The 22161-nt window shown below is 45.7% G+C and overlaps 1 protein-coding gene across 14 annotated transcripts in view; it reads left to right on the plus strand.

Annotated features, from left to right (window-relative positions):
- FANCD2 (FA complementation group D2) overlaps nt 1-22161 on the plus strand; it is a 206072-nt gene that overhangs the window by 83332 nt on the left and 100579 nt on the right. For all 14 annotated transcript variants that reach the window (XM_042850045.2, XM_042850048.2, XM_042850051.2 and 11 more), the window contains 6 exons: nt 10971-11044; nt 11149-11295; nt 13446-13546; nt 13918-14033; nt 14745-14853; nt 17287-17388. In XM_042850045.2, the coding sequence (XP_042705979.2) occupies nt 10971-11044; nt 11149-11295; nt 13446-13546; nt 13918-14033; nt 14745-14853; nt 17287-17388 (649 nt within the window). The remainder of the gene's footprint in view (nt 1-10970; nt 11045-11148; nt 11296-13445; nt 13547-13917; nt 14034-14744; nt 14854-17286; nt 17389-22161) is intronic.

Below are 22161 nucleotides of genomic sequence, written 5' to 3' on the forward strand. Positions count from 1 at the left end.
GCTTGGCTGTAGACGATGGATCGTGTGGTGTGACTGGGGTGGAAGCTGGAGGCATGAAGGTAGGCGTAGCGGTCGGTGGGTTTTCGGTATAGGGTGGTGTTAATGTGGCCATTGCTTATTTGTACGGTGGTGTCCAGGAAGTGGACCTCCCGTGTAGATTGGTCCAGGCTGAGGTTGATGGTGGGGTGGAAGCTGTTGAAAGCATGGTGGAATTCTTCCAGGGCCTCCTTCCCATGGGTCCAGATGATGAAGATGTCATCAATATAGCGTAGGTAGAGAAGGGGCATGAGTGGACGAGAGCTGAGGAAGCGTTGTTCCAGGTCAGCCATAAAAATGTTGGCATATTGTGGGGCCATGCGGGTGCCCATAGCGGTGTCACTGGTCTGGAGGTATATATTGTCACCAAATTTGAAATAATTGTGCGTGAGGATAAAGTCACAGAGCTCAGCAATAAGTTGTGCTGTGTCATCATCAGGGATACTGTTCCTGACAGCTTGTATTCCATCTGTATGTGGGATGTTTGTGTAGAGAGCCTCTACATCCATGGTGGCTAGGATGGTGTTTTCTGGGAGGTCACCAATGCATTGTAGTTTTCTCAGGAAATCTGTGGTCACGGAGATAGCTGGGAGTGCTGGTGGCGTAGGGTCTGAGTAGGGAGTCCACATATCCAGACAGTCCTTCAGTGAGAGTGCCAATGCCTGAGATGATGGGGCGTCCAGGATTTCCAGGTTTGTGGATCTTAGGTAGTAGATAGAATAACCCCGGTCGGGGCTCTAAGGGTATGTTGATTTGTTCCTGTGTTAGTGTAGGGAGTGTCCTGAGTAGATGGCTTAGTTTCTTAGTGTATTCCTCAGTGGGATCTGAAGAAAGCGGCCTGTAGAATTTGGTATTGGAGAGTTGTCTGGCAGCCTCTTTCTGGTAGTCAGACCTGTTCATGATGACAACAGCATCTCCTTTATCAGCTTCTTTGATGATAATGTCAGGGTGGTTTCTGAGGCTGTGGATGGCATTGCGTTCTGCACGACTTAGGTTATGAGGCAAGCGATGTTGTTTTTCCACAATTTCTGCCTGTGCACGTCGGCGGAAGCATTCTATGTATAGGTCCAGACTGTCATTTCGACCCTCAGGAGGAGTCCATGTGGAGTTCTTCTTCCTGTGTTGTTGGTGGGAGGGTATCTGTGTATCAGTGCGCTGTTCAGTGTTATCATGAAAGTATTCTTTGAGTTGGAGGTGGCGAAAGTAGGCTTCCAGATCACCACAGAACTGTATCATGTTCGTGGAGGTGCTGGGGCAAAAGGAGAGTCCCCGAGATAGGACAGACTCTTCTGCTGGGTTGAGTGTGTAGCTGGATAAATTGACGATATTGCTGGGTGAGTTAGGGGTACCCCTGTTGTGGCCCCATGTGGCAGGTAGGATTTTAGACAGCTTACGGTCCTTTTTCCTTTGTAGAGAGGTGAAGTGTGTAATGTAGATCTCCTGTCTTATTTTAGTAAAGTCCATTTGTGTGGAGGGTTGGTTATTTATGAAAGTCTCCAGGTTGGAGAGCTCTTTCTTGATGTTTTTCTGTTTGCTGTATAGGATGCTGATCAGGTGGTTCCTCAGTTTCTTTGATAATGTATGGCATAATCTCTCACTGTGGTCTGTGCAGTATGTAGATAGCAATGGATTTTTCACCTTCAGTCCAAGAAGTGCATCTGAAGAAGTGAGGTTCTTACCCACGAAAGCTTATGCTCCCAGTACTTCTGTTAGCAACAGAGGGTCCTGTGGCACCTTTGAGACTATCTAATCAGACACACCTCTTGTCCTTCATGGAATCTTTCAATCAGTCCTCACCTACTAACTGAGGGTGCTGGTCGAACACTTCACCCCAGCTTGCAGAATCTGAGACGCCAAGCATGGTACCTCAGTGGTTCGCAGGAATAGGGATATCCTGTTCCTCAGACGAACAACAAATTGTATTAAATAGTAGAAAACCATCTATAAGAAATACTTCCCTCCAGAAATGGAAATGATAATATCTTCAGTGTAACAGTCATTGGATTTTGCCAACTCGCTCTCCTCTTCCCTGGGTATTGGATTGCCCACTGAAATTGAAGACATTGGGTCTTCTGTTAATTGCATCAGAGTACACTTAGCAGCAATAACATACAATAACAAAACCATAGGGTTTTTTTCGCTGTTCGCTCATGCAACTACATCAAGATTCCTAACAGGTTTGTCTAATGCAGGGGTCTCAAACTTAATTTACCTTAGGGCCAGTGCCAGTCCTCAAATCCTCCCAGTGGACCAATAATGTCACTGTAGATGGTGTTCAGAAAAGAAAACGTTTATATTGTATATTTTAATTTGAATTTCTTAGAAATAATAAAGCTGTCATACAACTTTGTACAATTCTTCGCCTGCCAGAGAGTTTTTAGTGTTTGCCAGACACCTGGCAACGTTTCAGTTCTGTCAGTTTGTTGATGTTTGGCCTCTGTGACTGAGCAATTGAAACCTTCAAGGTGTGCATCAGATAGTTGTGTTTGGTATTTTGACTTGTTTATATTTATTGTGGAAAAAAGTGATGCTGACTCTGGCCAGTAACTAATGATGCTACCTCCATGGCTGACTCTGCCCAGCAACTAATAATGATATCTCTGTCCCTCTCTCCCAGCCAATGGGAGCTACGGGGGGTAGTGTCTACAGCGGACATTGTCTGCAGCATGTCTGCCTGCGTCTCTCCTCGTGTCTCTCCTCCGCAGGCCGCAATGGGGAGGTTCTCGGGCCACAGATGGCCCGCGGGCCAGGAGTTTGAGACCCCTGGTCTAATGTCTTCCCACAATCAGAGTCTCCACTCCTAGCTGGGACCTGCACCTAGTCCTTAATTGCCTCATGAAGCATCTATTTGAACCACTAGCTACGTGTTTTTGTTTGTTAGATTTATCTGTGAAAACAGCCTTTCTGGTAGCAATCACTTCTGCCCAAAGGATAGGAGAATTGGGGGCTTTAATGGTGGACCCCTTCCATTTATGGCATTCGCCAGAGAAAAAGTGTCGCTATGGGCCCATCCAAGATTCATACCTAAACCGTTCTCAGAATTTCACATTAATCAAATTATACATCGCCTGGTTTTCTTTCCAAGACTGCATCAGATTGGTCAAGAACCTATATTCTATACTCTAGATGTCAGGAGGGCATTAGCCTTTTGCCTAGACAGGACCAAACCATTTAGAAAAACTCCTGGGCTACTTGTACCAATTGCAGAGAGAAATAAAGGTTTGTCCGTTTTGAAACAGAGGTTCTCAAGGTGGATCTTTAGTTGTACTGAGACTTATTGTGACAGAACTCATGTCCAATCCTCGTCAAGAGTTGATAGCACATTCTAGGTCTATAGCCTTATCTAAGGATGTACCAGTTGCAGACATCTGTGGAACGGCACCTTGGTCTTCTCTTCATACCTCTTCTAATCATTATGCCATGGTGCAAAATCACATGCTGCTGTAGGCAATGTAGTTCTCTCTTCTGTATTGGACTCTGCTCCGAACCTTAGGGAACTACTTGTTGGGAGTCATCTGAAGTGGAGCACCCACAGGGACACTACTCAAAGAAGAAGGAGAGGTTACTCACCTTGTGTCCTTGTAGGGTCTTCACTAGTCACCCTCCTTCCCCTCTGCTTTGGAGACTCCCTTGAGGGTGAGGAAGGAACTGAGGGAGGTTCGCCCACACAGCTCCATATAGCCTTTGTGCAGAGCACAAGGATGTGTGGGGTGCATGTGTGGGCGGAATGGGCACCGTTACCAAAAATCTCTGATCCAAGCCATAGGATTCAGGTGCAGCTGAAGTGGAACACCCATGGGGACACACATCTTGAAGAACTCCAGTTACTGCTCAAGGTGGGTAACCACTTGTCAAGGCAGAATCCCCACTCTGGCCCCTAGAGTGCAGGAAGTGGGGGCCCGCAAGGATTTTAAAAATTAATACTTGCCACTCCAGGCTTGTATTAAACTCCCAAGGTTACAGCTTCTCTCTGACCTTGGCTTGGTAAATGCTGCCACCACCCAAATGCAAAAAAACCCGTTTGAACCCAGAAAGGAGCACTTGGGAATTCCTCCCTGTGGGGTACCCTTAAGCCCTTTCTCCCCCCCCTCTGGGGAAGAGCTGAGAAAAGAGCTACAGCTAATTTCCTTTGTTTTATCAGCTAATCAGACAACATGCACAAACCTCTTAGGACACCAGAAATCCAATCCTGTTCTTAAAAAGGGTAAATTTTATTAAAAACAAAAAGGGAAAAAAATGCATCTGGAACTTGGGCTTTTTGCTAGATCTTAAAAGAAACAATTACAAAAATTAAGCACCCAAAATAGCTTTTTTGGGGGTTCAGCTTAAAGGTTACAAGCAAACAAAAGCATCTGGGGTTAATACAGAGGAGATCCACAAGCCAAGATCAGAAATAAACCTGATAGCGTCTAACTAAACATTCCCTATCCAAATTATTTCTTCTAGGTATGGAAAATACTTTTTCATACCTGGTTTAAACCTTACACAGTATTTCTGCTTATAGCATTGCTGCTCTGTGTCCCTGCAGCCCAGAGAACAACAGACAAAGGGAAAGTTTTTTTTCCCAATTTTAAAAAGTTCTACTTTCCCATTGGCTCTTTTGGTCTGGTTTCCACTTCCTTTTCTTTACCTGGGGGACTTTTAACCCTTTACAGGTAAAGCAAGCAGAAAACAGCCCCCAAGAGAGATTTTAAAGCTAACTGGCTGGCTGGGTGTCCATCAAAGGGAGCTACCCCACCACTTTATCACACGCTTCCCAAATCGCAGACGGTGCTGGCCACCCTGGGTCAGGTCGTGTCCACACCGGCTGGGATTTCTTCCTGAAGGTTTAGGAAACAGAGTTAATAAGATACATGCACCTCTAATTTTACTAATAATTACATGAAGAACTAAACAGTACTTTTTACATTTTAAGGACTACAATGACTTAGAATACAGGGATGTTTTTACCCGGCTGATTCTGGGAAACCTTCCTGGGAGAGTGCATCAGCCACTTGTTAGAGGCTCCTGAAATGTGTTGTATTTCAAAACTAAAATCTTGAAGAGCTAAACTCTACTGAAGAAGTTTTTTGTTAGTCTCTTTTACTGTGTGAAGCCACTTCAGTGCAGCATGGTCAGTCTGCAGATGGAACTGCCGTCCCCAAATGTATGGGCGTAGCTTCTTCAGAGCATGCACCATGGCGTAGCATTCTTTTTCTGAGACTGACCAGTAGCTTTCCTTCTCAGAAAGTTTTTTGCTGAGGAACACGACAGGATGGAATTGTTGATCTGGTCCTTCCTCCATTAAAACTGCTCCCACACCATGCTAGACCGCATCGGTAGTTACAATGAACGGTTGGTTGAAGTCTGGGGCCCTCAGTACAGGGTCAGGCATAAGGGCCGCTTTAAGCTGGTTAAAGGCTTTCTGACACATCTCAGTCCACTGAACTACATTTGGTTGTTTTGTTTTTTCCTGGTCAGGTCTGTCAGTGGGGGTGGCAATTTGGCTGTAGTTTGGTACAAATTGTCGGTAATACCGGCCAAGCCCAAGAAGGATTGGACCTGCTTCTTTGATTTAGGGACAGGTCAATTTTGGATAACATTTACCTTAACCTGTAGGGGTTTGATAGTACCTTGACCCACCTGGTTTCCAAGATACGTTACCTTGTTTAGGCCTATTTTACACTTTTTGGCCTTAACAGTTAATCCTGCCTCCCTTATGCTCTGGAAGACAGCTTGGAGGTGTTCCAGGTGTTCTGCCCATGAATCTGAGAATATAGCTACATCATTGAGGCAGGCGACTGCAAATTCCCATAATCCAACCATAAAGTTATCTACCAATCTCTGGAAGGTGGCGAGTGCATTTTGCAGTCCGAAAGGGAGCATATTAAATTCATACAGCTTTACATGGGTGATGAAGGCTGACCTTTCCTTGGCTGGGTCATCTAGCGGCACTTGCCAGTACCTCTTAGTTAAGTCTAAGGTGGAGATGAACTGGGCATGTCCCAGTTTCTCCAATAGCTCATCTGGCATTGGATAGTTTTGTGAGCGAGTTACAGCATTTAGTTTATGGTAGTCAACACAAAAGTGGATTTCCCCATCTGGTTTGGGAACCAGAACCACCGGAGAGGCCCATGCACTTTCAGAGAAGCGAATTACACCCATTTGTAACATGTCCTTGATTTCCCTTTCATTGCGGTTTTGGCTTGAGGCGCCATCCAGTAGGGTTGGTCTCTAATTGGGCAAGCATCACCTGTGTTAATGGAGTGGTATGCCCGTTCTGTCCATTCTGGGGTGGCTGTAAATATTGGCGCGAAGCTGGTGCACAGCTCCTGGATTTGCTGTCGCTGCTTATGCCCAAGGATTATGGGAAGGCTCACCTCTTCCACGCCACCGTTATTTTTTCTGTCATAGTAGACTCCTTCAGGCCACTCAGCATCATCTCTCTCTTGGGCTGTAAACTGGAGAACCTTGATTTCTCGGGAATAAAAGGGCTTTAGAGAATTAACATGGTATACTTTAGGTTTTAGGGTAGGGTCCGGGAATGCTATGATGTAATTAACAGCTCCCAGGCACTCTCAGACCATAAATGGCCCCTCCCATGACACTTCCATCTTATTGGCCTGGAGCACTTTCAGGACCATGACATGGTCACCTAATCCGAAGGAACGCTCTCTGGCATGTTTATCATAGCAGGCCTTTTGCTTTTGTTGAGCAACCTGTAGGTTTTCTCAAGCAAGGGCTAGAGAGTCTTTGAGGGTGTTTTTCAGGTTGGTTACAAAGTCCAAAATGTTAGTTCCTGGAGAAGATGTAACCCCCTCCCATTGCTGCTTCACCAACTGTAATGGCCCCTTAACATCGTGGCCATAAACGAGTTCAAAGGGTGAAAATCCCAAATTGGGATGTGGTACAGCCCTGTAGGCAAAGAGCAACTGCTGCAACACTAGGTCCCAATCATTGGAGTGCTCATTCACAAATTTACGTATCATGGCCCCCAAAGTCCCATTAAATTTCTCCACCAGGCTATTTGTTTGATGGTGGTAAGGAGTTGCAACCAAGTGGTTCATCCCATGAGCTTCCCAAAAACATTTCATGGTCCCTGCCAGGAAGTTAGTTCCCGAATCTGAAAGGATGTCGGAGGGCCAACCTCCCCTGGCAAAAATGTCTGCCAATGCCTGGCTCACACTTTTAGCTCTGGTATTGCTTAGAGCTACTGCTTGTGGCCATCGGGTGGCAAAATCCATGAAAGTCGGTATGTACAGCTTTCCTCTGGGTGTCTTCTTCGGGAAAGGATCCGGAATATCCACAGCTACATGCTGAAATAGAACCTCAATGATGGGGAGTGGCTGGAGAAGGGGACTTGACCTGGTCTTGGGGCTTTCCCACCCTCTGGCACCCCTCACAAGACTGGACATAGGTAGAAACGTCCTTGTCCATTCCCTCCCAGTGGAATGACTTCCCCATTCTTTGGTCCTATTCACCCCAGCATGGCCACTAGGGTGATGGTGGGCTAAGATCAAGAGCTTTTCCCTATACTTAGTTGGAACTATCAACTGTTTCTGAGGATGCCAGTCCTCCTTGTGCCCACCAGAAAGGGTCTCCTTGTATAAGAGTCCTCCTCCTATAATAAACCGGGACCTATTAGAAGAGTTGAGAGGCGGGTCGCTCCATGCCGCTGTCCAAGCTCCCTTGTGTCTCTCATCTGCTTCCTGCTGTGCCTGGAACTGCTCCCTTGATGCTGGAGACGTTAGTTCCTTGCTAGGTTGTGATCTTGGGCTTGGTCCCATTGGAAGCGATGCAGGTGATGGGGTTGTTTCCGTTGACCGTGAACCGCTCTCCGCTGGTTCAGTAGGTGGTATTTCAGGCTCTGATTGAGCCTCTTGCGCTGGTTTAGCTGCTGTTGCAGGTGCAGGCTCAGTGCCGCCCTTTGGTTCTGACTCTCCAGACTTTGGTGGGGTTGCAAGCACGGGCTCTGGTGCTGACTGCTCCCCCAGTTCCAATTCTTGGGCTGGTTCTGGCTGGGTCCCAAGAACTGGATTTACAACTGCTGCCATAGACTCTGGTTTGGGGTTTGGTTCCACCACCTCTGGCTGGATCACTGTAGGAGGCTCAGGAATGGACTTAGGCTTGCTTAGCCTGGCTGTGGGTGACCATCCCCACCCTTTTTGTTAGCCTCACATGGTTGGCTAAGTCTTCTCCCAGCAGCATGGGAATGGGATAATCGTCATAGACTGCAAAAGTCCATATTCCTGACCAGCCCTTGTACTGGACAGGCAACCTGGCTGTAGGCAAGTTAAAAGAGTTGGCTGTAAGGGGTTATGCCGTCGCTTGGGCCTCTGGGTTGATGAATTTGGGGTCCACCAGGGATTGGTGGATAGCTGACACTTGTGCTCCAGTGTCTCTCCACGCAGTAATCTTCCTCCTGCCCACACTCAGTTTCCCTTCACTTTGGGGGTATTTGCGAAACATCTGGGCTTGAAGGCTCTTGGTGGGACTCTGGGGTGATGAGTTGTAGTTGGCTGGTGCTCTTGGAGCAGTTGGCCTTCACGTGCCCCAGTTCATTACATTTGAAGCATCGCCCAGCAGACTGGGGGCTGGGGCGAGGTGGGTGGTTGGAGAGTGGGATGGTTGGGTGAGAGGGCATCTGGGGTCTCGCTGGCTGTGTGGAGGGCGCCTCCTGGCGAGATGGGGCTTTGGGCTGACCCCGATGGTGGGGTGTCGTCTTGGGTTGCCCCTTCTTGTATCCGATCCAACTGCAACTAGCTTTCTTCTTCTCCGCCACCTCCACTCATTTGGTTCCGATCTCCCACACCTCAATTACAGTTTTGGGCTTCCCATCTAGGATGTACCTTTCTATTTCCTCAGGAACACCCTCTAAGAACTGCTCCATTTGCATTAGGAGAGACAGATCTTCCCAAGATTTAACATTTGCTCCTGATATCCAAGCATCCCAATTTTTTTACAATGTGGTAGGCATGTTGGGAAAATGCCACGTTTGGTTTCCACTTTAGGGTTTCAAACCGCCAATGGGCATGCTCGGGTGTTAGCCCCATTCTAATTTTGGCCTTTTGTTTAAAAAGTTCATATTCGTTCAAGTGTTCTTTAGGCATTTCAGCTGCCACCTCTGCTAACTGGCCACTGAGTTGCGGCCTCAGCTCCACCATATACTGGTCTATGGGGTGTTGTACCCAAGGGAGGCCCTTTTGAAACTTTCTAAGAAGGCTTCTGTATTATCGCCTATCTTGTATGTGGGGAATTTCTTGAAATGGGGAGCGGTACCTGGAGAAGGACTGTTAGGGTTACCTGGTAGACCCAGCTTAGCCCTTTCCAGCTCTAAGCGCTTGAGCTCTAACTCCGCCTCCAAGCGCATTGCCTGCATTTCCACCTCCAAGCGCTTTGCCTCTCTCCTCTCCTGCGCTTCCAACTCCAAGCGCTTCGCCTCTCTTTTGTCCTCCGCTTCCAAGCGCATCATCTGTAGGAAGAAATCCTTGTCTTCTGCAGTCAGAACTTGGTCTGGGTTAAGGGCATCCCTCCAGCTTGGCACCTGGATCTTGGATTGGGGAGGGCTGACCCTTCCCCCCTGGGAAGTCCCCTTTCCCCCATCCGCTCCCTGCATTTCTGTCATGAAGCTGGATGTCTGGGCTTGATCTGGGTCTGTATTCTCCATGGTGTGCCGCTTTGAGAAGACTGGTTTTTCTAGGATTTCAGTGCCTGACCTCAACCTCATGCACAGGCTGTCCTACTCTAGCCTAACTATTTCGTTGCCACAAAGTTAGAAAAGAAAAAAAAATAAACTGCTTGTTGGACTGCCTGGCTTGGCAGGCAGAGCCCTCTGCCTGCCTGTTCCCCCCCAGGCAGCAAAGAAAAGTAAAGAGAGAAAAAAAGAAAACTCACTGGCTTTCAAGCAGCCAAAAGGAAAAATGTGTCCTTTTAAAATCCTGAGGTCTGTGCTTCTGGTTCAAAATGATCCCACTGCTCTGCCACCATGTCAAGGCTGAATCCCCCCTCTGGCCCCTCGAGTGCAGGAAGTGGGGCCCTGCAAGGATTTTAAAAATTAATACTTGCAACTCCAGGCTTGTATTAAACTGCCAAGGTTACAGCTTCTCTCTGACCTTGGCCTGGTAAACGCCACCCAAATGCAAAAAACCCCCTTTGAACCCAGGAAGGAGCACTTGGGAATTCCTCCCTGTGGGGTACCCTCAAGCCCTTTCTCACACACACACACCCCTCTGGGGAAGAGCTGAGAAAGAAAACAAAGGAGACTAGCTGTGGTGATCAGCTAATCAAACAACATGCACAAACCTCTTAGGACACCAAAAATCCAATCCTGTTCTTAAAAAGGGTAAATTTTATTAAAAACAAAAAGGGAAAAAAATGCATCTGGAACTTGGGCTTTTTGCTAGATCTTAAAAGAAACAATTACAAAAATTAAGCACCCAAAATAGCTTTTTTTGGGGTTCAGCTTAAAGGTTACAAGCAAACAAAAGCATCTGGGGTTAACACAGAGGAGATCCACAAGCCAAAATAAGAAATAAACCTAACTAAACATTCCTTATCTAAATTATTTCTTCTAGGTATGGAAAATATTTTTTCATACCTGGTTCAAACCTTACACAGCATTTCTGCTTATAGCATTGCTGCTGTTTGTCCCTGCAGCCCAGAGAACAACAGACAAAGGGAAAGATTTTTTTTCCCCAATTTTAAAAAGTTCTACCTTCCCATTGGCTCTTTTGGTCAGGTTCCCACTTTCTTTTCTTTACCTGGGCGACTTTTAACCCTTTACAGGTAAAGCAAGCAGAGAACAGCTACCAAGAGGGATTTTCAGTTAGCTGGCTGGCTGGGTATCCATGAAAGGGAGCTACCCCACCACTATTTATCACACCGCTCCTTTCTGTACTCCCTGTGCAGCTCCTTTCACTAGCCCCCATGCTAAGCTGTGGTTCTCTTTCTTCCAGGAACGGATTGGGAAGAGTGTGGTGGAGGACTTTTCCAATGACTTTGTGGTAGATCTCACTCCTGCAGTTGATGGGTATGCTAGAGAAGTGCTAAGTGTTAATGCTAATAGTATTTATTGTCAGTAGCTGAATTTGCTAACATGATGATGAGCGCGACTGACAACTGGTTTCTCTGCAGTGTTCACCTGTTCCCAGTGAAGTCCTTGTATAACCTGGATGAAGATGAGAGTCAGGGAACAATTGTTATCAACCTATTGCCACTGCTGTCACAGAACTGGCTTGGCAAGAGTGTTGATGAAAATACAACTAGGAACCAGGGTAAAAAGTAAGTGATGCCTTCCTTTTAAAATCATTTCACTGTCCAATAAATTGCAGTGATGTTCTTTCCTCTTAGGGCCATGCACCATAAATTCTGGTCACAGCTCTGCCTCCCTAAATGCCTATCAAATAAATATACAGAAAAGTTAGGCAGGAGCCTGTATTCTTGTCCATTTCTTGTCGTTGAAGATGTCTGGGACTGCGTGGTGTGGGAAAGGCAGGATGATACAGTGGTTTGAGTGCTAGCCTGGGACTCAGGAGACCTGGGTGCTATTCCCTGCTCTGCCACAGACTCCCTGTGCTACGTTTGGCAAGCTGCTTAGTCTCCCTTTGCCTCAGTTCCCCATTTGTACAATGGGGAAAATGGCACTTCCCTGCCTCCTGGAGATGTTGTAATAATAAATATAACAAAGATTGTGTACTGTAGAAGTGGGTTTCAGAGTAGCAGCCGTGTTAGTCTGTATCCGCAAAAAGAACAGGAGTACTTGTGGCACCTTAGAGACTAACAAATTTATTAGAGCATAAGCTTTCGTGGACTACAGCCCACTTCTTCGGTTGATATTAAGTACCATAGATAGATTTAGTTTAGAGAGGAGCTGGAGGAAGTGTGATAGAGGTATATAATTGAGTGCTCCTTTTTTATTCCTTCTCCTAACACAACAAGACATCCACTGAAACAGAAAGACAGCAAAGTTAATCCTGATAAAAGGAATTAATTTTTACCAACCTATATTCAGCATGGGAACTTACTGCCCCAAGAGATCGTTGAGGCCAGGAACTTTTTTGGGTTCAAAAGAGAATTTGACATTTTGACATGAATAACCAGAAAATCCAGTTATATTAGTGTAAAAAACACTTTTAGGAGGTACATAAGCCCTCCTCCCTCAGGGCAAAAGCAACCAGTGACTGAGGGAGTTGGGAGGAAATTTCTCCTCCACACTTCACAGCTTCTCACACCTTCCTCTGACTCATTTGGTATTGCCCAGATGCTGGATTAGATGGACCCTGGTCTGATTTGATCTGTTCAAGTACAGCTTCTTTTCTACCTGTGGAACTTTATCCTAAACATTTGAGATCAAGGACTTTATTTGGGAGCGAAGCTGAGGGAGAAAAGTTAACCATGGTGTGACAGATTTTTATCATCAATCTGCCTGGGGCGTCAGGTGATTAGGGTGAGGCTGCAGGATTGTTAGGGGAGGAGATGAAGGAGCACACCAAGTGACTAATTTTAAAGCTTTATTAATTAAATAACAGCGGTGAGTGTTGGGTGCTTTCCGTGTTACTTGGAGGAAGGAAGAAAGCGTTAGTGCCCGTGCCCTAACCCACTTTCATACTCGCACACGCACAACCCACGGCTGGCCAAACCTGTGTGTAACATAAGAAGAAGAGGGGGAAGGGTGGACGAGAGTTCTGTCCTGTGCACAGGCCGTTCAGGGTCCGCTGTTGATCTCCGATTTGCTTCAGCTTTTAGGAGGGTTTTAAGTTTTGGGGTTTTTTGGGGGCATTTTGTTTAGGGACCTTTGTTCCCCTTGCTTTTTGCACCAGTTTAAACTGGCCTTTTGTGGCTTTTTTAGCTTTTTTAAAACACACCGGCTTTAGGGACATGACACTGTTGTTTTTCCCCTTGCTGGCCTTCACTGTCTCACTAGTTTTTGCAGCCCCTGCAGTTCTGTTCAGCCGAATTTTTCTTTTTTATGGCTGGCTGGGGTTGGAATCCAGGCCCCCGTCTTTCTTGGCAGGCAGCCGAGAGTGGGTTGTGTGCCGTGGCCTTGGGCTGGAGTTAGCATCTTATCTTCGGACCTAGCTGGAGCATCGGGTTAACCCATTCCCTTCTCCCTTCCTCCCCCTTCGGCCTCTCACAACCTGCAAAGGAATCTTTCACTCCACACTCACACTTTCAACCCTTCCCACAATACACTCCACTACATATACAAATGCTAGCAACTTTCAATGCTAAACTTCTTACCCCGGGGGACCGCATTGGGGGCACTTTTACTGTGATTGTGACATTGGTGCTTTTCTGCCCTGCAAACTCGCAGGGGCAGAATATTACAAATGGGCAAAGTGGCTTCAGAGGGACAGGAAATGTTTTTCTTTCTTGAGGTTCCCCTGGTGGGTGGTAGGCTGTTTTCTGCATTCTATCTCTTCTTTTCCCAGGATAGTGTCTCCAGAGTGTCTGTCTCCCTCTTTCCGATTGCTGAGGCTTTACACGACGGAGCAACACAATGGGAGCATGGAGGAGATCGATGCCTTGCTAGGTATAGAGAATAGCCATTGAGCTCTACCTGTCTGAGCCAGCCTACCTGCCCTAGTTCTGCCAACAATCTCTGCAGTCTTGGCAGGGCCCCCCCAGGACTGGTGCAGGAGAGATTGTGGTGTTGTGTTACCCCCCCTGAACATGGTGGGCTGCTCTCTTACCAGAGGGAGGTGGTTGGCTGGGCTCGATTTCCTCAGGTGGGAGGTTGAGTTCAACAGTGCTCAGTGCGGTGGTTGGTACAGTGCATGAAATGGGAATAAAGCATTCTCCACACAAAGGGAAGCCGAGTGAGTGAGAGTGCCAGAGCTGGGTGTCATGCTAACTGAGCCTGGCAAGCAGAGTTCAAGCAGCCCTATTCCTGCTCTGTTACAGGCTGTCCCCTACACCTGACTGACTTGGAGATAGAAGGGAATTTGGACTCCTTAGCCAAGCAGGAAAGGGAATTCCTGTGCTCGCTCTTGTTCCATTCACTTAATTGGTTCCGTGAGGTGAGTGGAGCTGCAGAAAGAGGCTGGGCCTTCCAGTGCTCACTTCATACCTCACTGTGCTACAGAATTTTGTATTGTAATCACCTTCTAACAGGCTTGTAACATGCCATCTGTGCAGTGGGGGAGTTGGCAGGCCCAGGTCCCCATGAACCTGTCCAGCCCCTCCAATGCAGGGGGGGCAGTTGGGTGGGCACAAATCCCTGCATCTCCTCCCTGCTCGCCCCCCAGGGCAGAAGGGAGTTGGTGGGCACAGACCCCCATGCCCTAGGCACTCTCTTTCAGATTTCAGGGATTCTGTAGTGAAGACCAGATGTAAGTGGCTTCACAGGGAGCGCTGTTTACAATTCATGTCCCCTCCTGGTGGATGGCTTCCTGGTTGTCACTTGTCCCAGTCCTTTGGGATAGACAAATGCATCCTGCGTTAATTTCTCTCCCCTAATTAACATGTCCACCAGTCCCTCTTTGTAAACATGTCTAAAAGGCTGTCCAGTAGTTGCTTCTGTGACATGGGCATTGCTGCTTTGGTAGTTTTTTTCTGGTGGAATTCTGAAGAGATGGGTTTTTCTGTGCAGCCTGGATTCAGAGATACAAACTGCCTGTGTGAATGGAGTCACCCAGATGTTCAGGACTAGTAGATGTTACTCAGGCAGGAGAAATTAATTACTGAATAGTGCCCCTTTTGTTGCTAATGAGTATGGTTTGTATCTATAGGTCGTGAATGCCTTCTGTCAGCAACAGGACCTTGAGATGAAAGGGAAAGTTTTGACTCGATTACAGAACATCACTGAGCTACAGAACATGCTCAGAAAGTGCTTAGCAGGTGAGCTGTGCAGAATACAGGATCCAGAGTCCGAGTGAGAATTCGCTCCCGGGAATTCTGCATGGCTAAGTGCCTTGTATAGTTATTCTCTGAATTATGCTGGGCCCTCAGTCAGCAGTCACCATTCTCTGGCCGTCCAGCTCTACATGCAGCAGCCTAGAAATAAGGGTGGCAATACCATACCATGCCATCCTTACTTCTGTGCTGCTGCTGGAGGCGGCTCTGCCTTTAGAGCTGGTATGGTATGATATTGCCACCCTTACTACTTTGCTGCTGCTGGCAGGGCGCTGCCTTCAGAGCTGGGTGCCAGGCCAATAGCCGCTGCTTTCTGGCCTCCCAGCTCTGAAGGCTGCGCAGAAATAAGGGTGGCAATACCTTTGTGACGGGTTTGGTCACAGAGACCCCCTTGGGACTGTCACCCGTTTTCCCTGCCAGCTTGGGACTCCAGAATCCTGTCTTGTTGAGCTAGATACGCTAATCTGCTGCAACACAAACCCAGGGTCCGATCCATGCCCCCAAAGCTGCAGACTTAACTGAAAATGGTTTAGTAAGTGCTCCTGTCTCTAGCACCCAGAAACCCAGTTCCCAATGGGATCCAAACCCCAAATAAATCCGTTTTGCTCTGTATAAAGCTTATACAGGGTAAACTGATAAGTTGTCCGCCCTCTATAACACTGATAGAGAGAGATGCACAGCTGTTTGCTCCCCCAGGTATTAATTACTTACTCTGGGTTAATTAATAAGCAAAAGTGATTTTATTAAATATAAAAAGTAGGATTTAAGTTGTTCCCAGTAATAACAGACAGAACAAAGTAAGTTACCAAGCAAAATAAAACAAAACACACAAGTCTAAGCCTAATTCATTAAGAAACTGATTACAGATAAAATCTCACCTTCAGAGATGTTCCAATAAGCTTCTTTCACAGACTGGACTCCTTTCTAGTCTGGGCCCAATCCTTTCCCTGGTACAGTTCTTGTTAGCTCCAGCTTAGGTGGTAACTAGGGGATTTCTCATGACTGGAACCTCCTTTGTTCTGTTCCACCCCCTTATATAGGTTTGGCACAAGGTGGGAATCTTTTGTGTCACTGGGTCCCCACCCCTCCTTCTAAATGGAAAAGCATCAGGTTTAAGATGGATTCCAGTACCAGGTGACATGGTCACATGTCCTGTGAGACTCTAAGCCTTCATTCTTCCTGGCCTGACTCACAGGAAGGCTTACAAGTAAACAGAGCCATTTACAACCAATTGTCCTAGTTGATGGGAGCCATCAAGATTCCAAACCACCATTAATGGCCCACACTTTGCAGAATTACAATAGGACCTCAGAGTTGTACTTCATATTTCTAGTTTCAGATACAAGAATGATACATTTATACAAATAGGATAACCATACTCAGTAGATTATAAACTTTGTAATGATACCTTATAAGAGACCTTTTGCATGAAGCATATTCCAGTTACATTATATTCACACTCATTAGCATATTTTCATAAAATCATATGGAGTGCAATGTCACAACCGTGCCCCCCCCCTCCCTCTGTGAAATCTGTATAGTAGAGGGTAAAAGCACACAAGAGACCAGATTTCACAGAGGGAGACCATATTTCATGGTCCGTGATGCATTTTTAATGACCGTAAATTTGATAGGGCCCTAATTATAAGCCCCATTTTAAAATCTTTGGACAAACTGTGGTCTGGGAGTAGTAAGCAAGCCCTAGCCCTTTAAACTGCTGCAGCAACATAAAGAGGGCAGCAATGGCCCCAGGGGAATACCCTGAAGTAAGAATGTTTGTTCCCTGGCTGGCCTAGAGTTTCTGGAATGGCTCTGTGCTGGCCTCCCTACCAGCCCCCAGTGTAAGGGGCATACAGGAGGTGAGGCTAGAGAGCACTGTGTCCTGGTCATTCTTGTTTGGCACATAGCAGAAAGAGAGCCATTTCCGCCAGAACATAAGTTAGAGCAACCTTGATGGTGCTCTACCTTCTAGACACTATGGAGGGATCAAAGGTAACTTAAGACACTAAGCATAGGAGCAGGGCTGGCTTTAGGAAGTGCGGGGCCCGATTTGAGTACCCGGCGGTGGTCTGGGTCTTCGGCAGCACTTCGGCGGCGGGTCCTTCACTCGCTCTGGGTCTTCTGCGGCACTGAAGGACCCGGAGCGAGTGAAGGACCCGCCGCCGAAGACCTGGATCGCTGCCGGGTGAGTAAAAATTAAAAAGGTGCCTAAGTTAGGCACTCTTCTTTAGGGCATGGGGCCCTCTTAGGCGCAGGGCCCAATTCGGGTGAATCGGCCTAAAGCCGGCCCTGCATAGAAGTAGAGGAGGAGGTGACCAGGATCAGGGGGGCATCTCCTGTGAAAGTCTAGCTTGCTCATATTTTATTGTTTGTGTGAAGAACTGAACTCACTGACTTGCTGTCCTCTGGCTCTTTCAGCAAGCCCTGGTTATGTACCTCCCCGCGCTATCTTCGACTGTGAAGCCCTGGAAGCAGCACCAACTATCAATGCTGTTGGTCTAGTTAAAAAGAAGAAAACAGGTAGAGAAAATTCCCCCCAAATACTTATGCAAACAGTTTGCAGTCAAGGATTCAGCAGAATTCCACAGTTGTAGCCACATCAGTGCAACCTTAGAAACAGGGATCAGACCCAGGGTGTGTACAGCCCAGTATCTGGTCTCTGACAGTGGCCAGCACAAGATGCTTCAGGGGAAGGTGCAGGAAATGCTGCAGTAGGTGGTTATGGGATAACCTGCCTCCAGGGGAAGTTTCCTCTTAATTCCTAGTAGTTAGAGGTCTGTTTAAGCCCTGGGGTTTATATCTTTCCAGAACTTAAACAAATTAATAAAAACTTTAATCGCGATTAATCACAGTTTTAATCTCACTGTTAAAAAATAGAATACCAATTAAATTTATTAACTATTTTTGGATGTTTTTTCTACATTTTCAAATATATTGATTTCAATTACAATACAGAATACGAAGTGTACAATGCTCACTTTATATTATTATTTTTATTACATATATTTGCACTGTAAAAATGATAAACAAAAGAAATAGTATTTTTCAGTTCACCTCATACAAGTACCATAATGCAATCTCTTTATTGTGAAAGTGCAACTTATAAATGTAGACTTTTTTTTGTTACATAACTACACTCAAAAACCAAACAATGTAAAACTTCAGAGCCAATCTTATTCAGCCAATCACTAAGAAAAACAAGTTTGTTTACATTTACGGGAGATAATGCTGCTGGCTTGTTATTTACAATGTCAGCTGAAAGTGAGAAATAATCTATTTTATTTTCTCATGGATTTGGTGGTTTTCTCATGGATTTGGTTGTTGCTAATGGGGAGAGATTTAAAGGGGGAACCTATTAATAAACAAACTCTTTCTCAGTGGATTAAGAGCTGTATAGGGCATTGTTACACCTTAGCCAGAAAACCAGTACCTCCTGGCTTGAAGACACACCTCACCAGAGCCACAGTAGTGAACATAAGAAAGGCCGTACCGGGTCAGACCAAAGGTCCATCTAGCCCAGTATCCTGTCTACCGACAGTGGCCAATGCCAGGTGCCCCAGAGGGAGTGAACCTAACAGGCAATGATCAAGTGATCTCTCTCCTGCCATCCATCTCCACCCTCTGACAGACAGAGGCTAGGGACACCATTCCTTACCCGTCCTGGCTAATAGCCATTAATGGACTTAACCACCATGAATTTATCCAGTTCTCTTTTAAACTCTGTTATAGTCCTAGCCTTCACAACTTCCTCAGGTAAGGAGTTCCACAAGTTGACTGTGCGCTGTGTGAAGAAGAACTTCCTTTTATTTGTTTTAAACCTGCTGCCTATTAATTTTGACCCCTAGTTCTTGTATTATGGGAATAAGTAAATAACTTTTCCTTATCCACTTTCTCCACATCACTCATGATTTTATATACCTCTATCATATCCCCCCTTAGTCTCCTCTTTTCCAAGCTGAAGAGTCCTAGCCTCTTTAATCTCTCCTCATATGGGACCCGTTCCAAACCCTTAATCATTTTAGTTGCCCTTTTCTGAACCTTTTCTAGTGCCAGTATATCTTTTTTGAGATGAGGAGACCACATCTGTACGCAGTATTCGAGATGAGGGCGTACCATCGATTTATATAAGGGCAATAATATATTCTCAGTCTTATTCTCTATCCCCTTTTTAATGATTCCTGACATCCTGTTTGCTTTTTTGACCGCCTCTGCACACTGCGTGGACATTTTCAGAGAAGTATCCAGGATGACTCCAAGATCTTTTTCCTGACTTGTTGTAGCTAACTTAGCCCCCATCATATTGTATGTATAGTTGGGGTTATTTTTTCCAATCTGCATTACTTTACATTTATCCACATTAAATTTCATTTGCCATTTTGTTGCCCAATCACTTAGTTTTGTGAGATCTTTTTGAAGTTCTTCACAGTCTGCATTGGACTTAACTATCTTTAGCAGTTTAGTATCATCTGCAAACTTTGCCACCTCACTGTTTACCCCTTTCTCCAGATCATTTATGAATAAGTTGAATAGGATCAGTCCGAGGAGGGGTAACACCTCTAGTTACTCCTCTCCATTCTGAGAATTTACCATTAATTCCTACCCCTGTCTTTTAACCAGTTCTCAATCCATGAAAGGGCCTTCCCTTTTATCCCATGGCAGCTTAATTTACATAAGAGCCTTTGGTGAGGGACCTTGTCAAAGGCTTTCTGGAAATCTAAGTACGCTATGTCCACTGGATCCCCCTTGTCCACATGTTTGTTGACCCCTTCAAAGAATTCTAATAGATTAGTAAGACACGATTTCCCTTTACAGAAACCATGTTGATTATTGCTCAACAGTTTGTTTTTCTATGTGTCGGACAATTTTATTCTTAACTATTGTTTCGACTAATTTGCCCGGTACAGATGTTAGACTTACTGGTCTGTAATTCCCAGGATCACCTCTAGAGCCCTTTTTAGATATTGGCGTTACATTAGCTAACTTCCAGTCATTGGGTACAGAAGCCGATTTAAAGGACAGGTTACAAACCTTAGTTAACAGTTCTACAACTTCACATTTGAGTTCTTTCAGACCTCTTGGGTGAATGCCATCTGGTCCCGGTGACTTGTTAATGTTAAGTTTATCAATTAATTCCAAAACGTCCTCTCGTGACACTTCAATCTGTGACAGTTCCTCGGATTTGTCACCTACAAAAGCCAGCTCAGGTTTGGGAATCTCCCTAACATTCTCAGCCGTGAAGACTGAAGCAAAGAATCCATTTAGTTTCTCCGCAATTACTTTATCGTCTTTAAGCTCTCCTTTTGTATCTCGATCATCAAAGGGCCCCACTGGTTGTTTAGCAGGCTTCCTGCTTCTGATGTACTTAAAAAACATTTTGTTATTACCTTTGGAGTTTTTGGCTAGCCGTTCTTCAAACTCCTCTTTGGCTTTTCTTATTACATTCTTGCACTTAATTTGGCAGCGTTTATGCTCCTTTCTATTTGCCTCACTAGGATTTGACTTCCACTTTTTAAAGGAAGTCTTTTCATCTCTCACTGCTTCTTTTACATGGTTGTTAAGTTGCGGTGGCTCTTTTTTAGTTCTTTTACTGTGTTTCTTAATTTGGGGTATACATTGAAGATGGGCCTCTATTATGGTGTCTTTAAAAAGCGCCCATGCAGCTTGCAGGGATTTCATTTTAGTCACTGTACCTTTTAACTTCTGTTTAACTAACCCCTCATTTTTGCATAGTTCCCCCTTTTGAAATTAAATGCCACAGTGTTGGGCTGTTGAGATGTTCTTTCCACCACAGGGATGTTGAATGCTATTGTATTATGGTCACTATTTCCAAGTGGTCCTGCTATATTTACCTCTTGGACCAGCTCCTGCGCTCCACTCAGGACTAAATCTAGAGTTGCCTCTCCCCTTGTGGGTTCCCATACCAGCTGCTCCATGAAGCAATCATTTAAAGTATTGAGAAATTTTATCTCTGCATTTCGTCCTGAAGTGAAATGTTCCCAGTCAATATGGGGATAATTGAAATCCCCCACTATTATTGAGTTCTTAATTTTGATAGCCTCTCTAATTTCCCTTAGCATTTCATCATCATTATCACAGTCCTGGTCAGGTGGTCAATAATAGATCCCTAATGTTATATTCTTATTAGAGCATGAAATTTCTATCCATAGAGATTCTATGGAACATACGGATTTGCTTAAGATTTTTACTTCATTTGATTGTACATTTTCTTTCACATATAGTGCCACTCCTCTCTCCCCTCCCTCCCCCGCACGACCTGTTCTGTCCTTCCGATGTATTTTGTACGCCGGAATGATTGTGTCCCATTGATTGCTCTCAGTCCACCAGGTTTCTGTGATGCCTATTATATCAATATCCTCCTTTATCACAAGGCACTCTAGTTCACGCATCTTATTATTTATACTTCTAGCATTTGTGTACAAGCACTTTAAAAACTTGTCACTGTTTATTTGTCTGCCCTTTTCTGATGTATCAGATTCTTTTTTATGTGAATGTTTATCATCTGATCTGGCCCCTACTTTATCCTCTTCCATCCTCTGTTCCTGACTATAACCTGGAGATTCTCTATCATTAGACTCTCCCCTAAGATAGAAGTCTCTGTCCGATCCACATGCTCCTCTGCAGCAGTCGGCTTTCCCCCATCTCCTAGTTTAAAAACTGCTCTACAACCTTTTTAATGTTTAGTGCCAGCAGTCTGGTTCCACTTTGGTTTAGGTGGAGCCCATCCTTCCTGTATAGGTTCCCCCCATTCCAGAAGTTTCCCCAGTTCCTAATGAATGTAAACCCCTCCTCTCTACATCTCATCCACGCATTGAGACTCTGAAGCTCTGCCTGCCTACCTGGCCCTGCGCGTGGAACTGGGAGCATTTCTGAGAATGCCACCATAGAGGTCCTGGATTTCAGTCTCTTCTCTAGCAGCCTAAATTTGGCCTCCAGGACATCTCTCCTACCCTTCCCTATGTCATTGGTACCTACATGTACCACGACCACCGGCTCCTCCCCAGCACTACACATAAGTCTGTCTAGATGCCTCAAGAGATCCGCAACCTTCGCACCAGGCAGGCAAGTCACCATACGGTTCTCCCGGTCATCACAAACCCAGCTATCTACGTTTCTAATGATCGAATCTCCCAATACTAATACCTGCCTTTTCCTAGCAACTGGAGTTCCCTCCCCTGGAGAGATAACCTCAGTGCGAGAGGCAATCCCAGCACCGTCTGGAAGGAGGGTCCCAACTATGGAAGGTTTCCCTCTGCTCCCGTTGACTGCTCTGCT

The sequence above is a fragment of the Chrysemys picta genome, chromosome 7 (genome assembly GCF_011386835.1).
Source record: "Chrysemys picta bellii isolate R12L10 chromosome 7, ASM1138683v2, whole genome shotgun sequence".
In the NCBI taxonomy this organism is placed as follows: Eukaryota; Metazoa; Chordata; order Testudines; family Emydidae; genus Chrysemys; species Chrysemys picta.